This window comes from Orycteropus afer, unplaced genomic scaffold (genome assembly GCF_000298275.1).
Source record: "Orycteropus afer afer isolate SDZICR_OR568_19922 unplaced genomic scaffold, OryAfe1.0 scaffold00419, whole genome shotgun sequence".
Taxonomy (NCBI): domain Eukaryota; kingdom Metazoa; phylum Chordata; class Mammalia; order Tubulidentata; family Orycteropodidae; genus Orycteropus; species Orycteropus afer.
In genome coordinates, this window is record NW_006922006.1 from 580,519 (window position 1) to 582,746 (window position 2,228).

Consider the following 2,228-nt stretch of genomic DNA (forward strand, 5'->3'; position numbering starts at 1 on the left):
GAAGCACAGTATTAGGTAGATGGTGGCAGAGGCCAGCTGGAAAGTAATGGGGGAGAGCCAGGATCAAGAGACAAGGTGATGAAGGAGAAGCTAGGCATCTAGTTGAGACTTTTCCTTTGAAGGGTTTATAGTAACTGTTTGGGAGTTTGGTTGAATTAATCCAATCCATCAGCAAGTTTTGTGTGGCCGCTTCTCACCACCTTCTCCTGTAACACTGGCCCGCGTCATCAATTCTAGTCGGAATCTTTGCAAGAGCTTCCCTTCCAGTGTCTCTGCTTCCCTCTTGCCTGTGTCACTTACTTCTCCACCCCACTACCACAAATCCAAAAAACCAAACTCACTGCCACTGAGTCGTGTCCCACTCATAGTGACCCCCATTGGGTTTCTGAGGCTGTAAGTGTTTACAGATGTAGATTGCCCCGTCTTCCTTCTGTGGAGTGGCTGGTGGGTTTGAAGCACTGACCTTCTGGTTAGCAGTCAAGTCCCTTATCCACTATGCCACCAGAGCTTCTTTCAGCTACCACAAGGATCTTATCAACCAAGGTCTTTCACTCTTACGCTTGAAACACTCCAGTGGCTGCCATGACACTTTCAATAAAGCTCAAGGTTTCCCATGAAGGCCCATGTGAACTCTGCCTCTCTCCATCATCTTCTCCTGCCACACACAGTCTCACTCTCTCTGCTTGGCTCCACTGACCTTCTTACTTGATTCTTCCAATGTGCCAAATTGTTTCCTTCCTCAAGGCTTTCCCTCCCCCTGCAATGTTCTTCTTGTAAATATCTGTCAATATCTCTGGGTCCCTAAGTGTATCACTCAAGTATCTTCTCAGATGTTACCTCCTCAAAGAACCTTTCTTGTATCACTCCCATCTAAGTCAATACTTCCTCACCGTCTCCCCCTCTGTGACTTCTGCCTACATACACAGCTTTGAACTCATCTCTTCCCAACATTAAATCATATATTTACTTGTTTAATTGTTTCTTGTCTATCAGTCCATAGAATACAAATTCCATAGGGTTGATACTCAGTCTTTCTCATGCATTGCTCTATAACAAGCACTTATAGCAGTGATTGACAAAAACCAGGTACTCAGTATGGGTCTTAGAAGAAACACAACCAGAATGGCTCCTTAGAAGCAAAGAAGACAAGACTTGGGATCATTTACTTTATACACATCACCAGGAAAGACAAGCTAGAAGAAAACATCATGTGAGTGAAAACAAGGGAAAGCTTCAATGAGACAGATTGACAGTAGTCAAAACAATAGATCCAAATAATCCAATTATCATGAAGATGTTGTAAGAGCAGATAATGTTATTTATAAGGTCCATGGCATCTAACAACAAGAAGAATAGGTGTTCGATAAGTATTGCAGGATGAATGAATGTAAGTATGATATGACTAGTTGCTGATCATTCCAGCCAGAAAAGGGTATCATGTTCATTCAGTCCATTTTCTACAGTCAGAAAAGATTTGCAAATGGTGGAAGACTAACCAGATTTTATTCCACCTGAGAAGCTTAGAATGACAGGGAGTTGAGAGCATTTTTGTTGGAGTTAAAATGTTGGATTTTTCCAGAGCCTTGCAGGAGGTTAGGGAAAGACTAAGTGACTAATGAGTGAGCTTATCAAGTCATGTAGAAGGCGGCATTGAAGGTAAACACACATGAGGCTGACCCTCTTCATGGTTCTTTCTTTGATATCAGGTTGCCGTGAAAGCAGATGTGGGCAAGAAACAAATGCCAGATAACCAGGATTCCAAGGCCTCCCTGGACTCCATGCTGGGGGGTTTGGAGCAGGACTTGCAGGATCTTGGGATTGCAACAGTGCCCAAGGGCCACTGTGCTTCGTGCCAGAAACCGATTGCTGGAAAGGTGAGCTAGGCCAAGATGACCTACAGCCATCTCCCTCTGTTTGTATGTCTGCCTTTGTCCTACCGAGGATTGTTCTCTCCTCAGACTGTAGACATGTTAGTTGTTGGTGGCAGTTCCAACTCATGATGACCCCATGTATGCAGAGTAGAACTGCTCCATAGGGTTATCTTAGCTGGGATCTTAGGGCAAACAGATCACCATTTTAGTAATTGTTAATAATGGTCACTGATTAATACTGGTGCCGCTCTGACAAGAATATACCACAAATGGGATGGCCTTAACAAACAAGAGTTTACTCACTTACAGTTTGGAGGCTTTAAGTCCAAGTTCAAAGTGCGAGGCTTTAGGGGCTGG

The 2,228-nt window shown here is 43.9% G+C and overlaps 1 protein-coding gene across 1 annotated transcript in view; it reads left to right on the forward strand.

The window, feature by feature from the left end:
• Positions 1–2,228, forward strand: part of LPXN (leupaxin) — a 39,161-nt gene that overhangs the window by 20,036 nt on the left and 16,897 nt on the right. Inside the window, exon 5 of the mRNA XM_007953881.1 lies at positions 1,707–1,874. Within this exon, the coding sequence (XP_007952072.1) occupies positions 1,707–1,874 (168 nt within the window). The remainder of the gene's footprint in view (positions 1–1,706; positions 1,875–2,228) is intronic.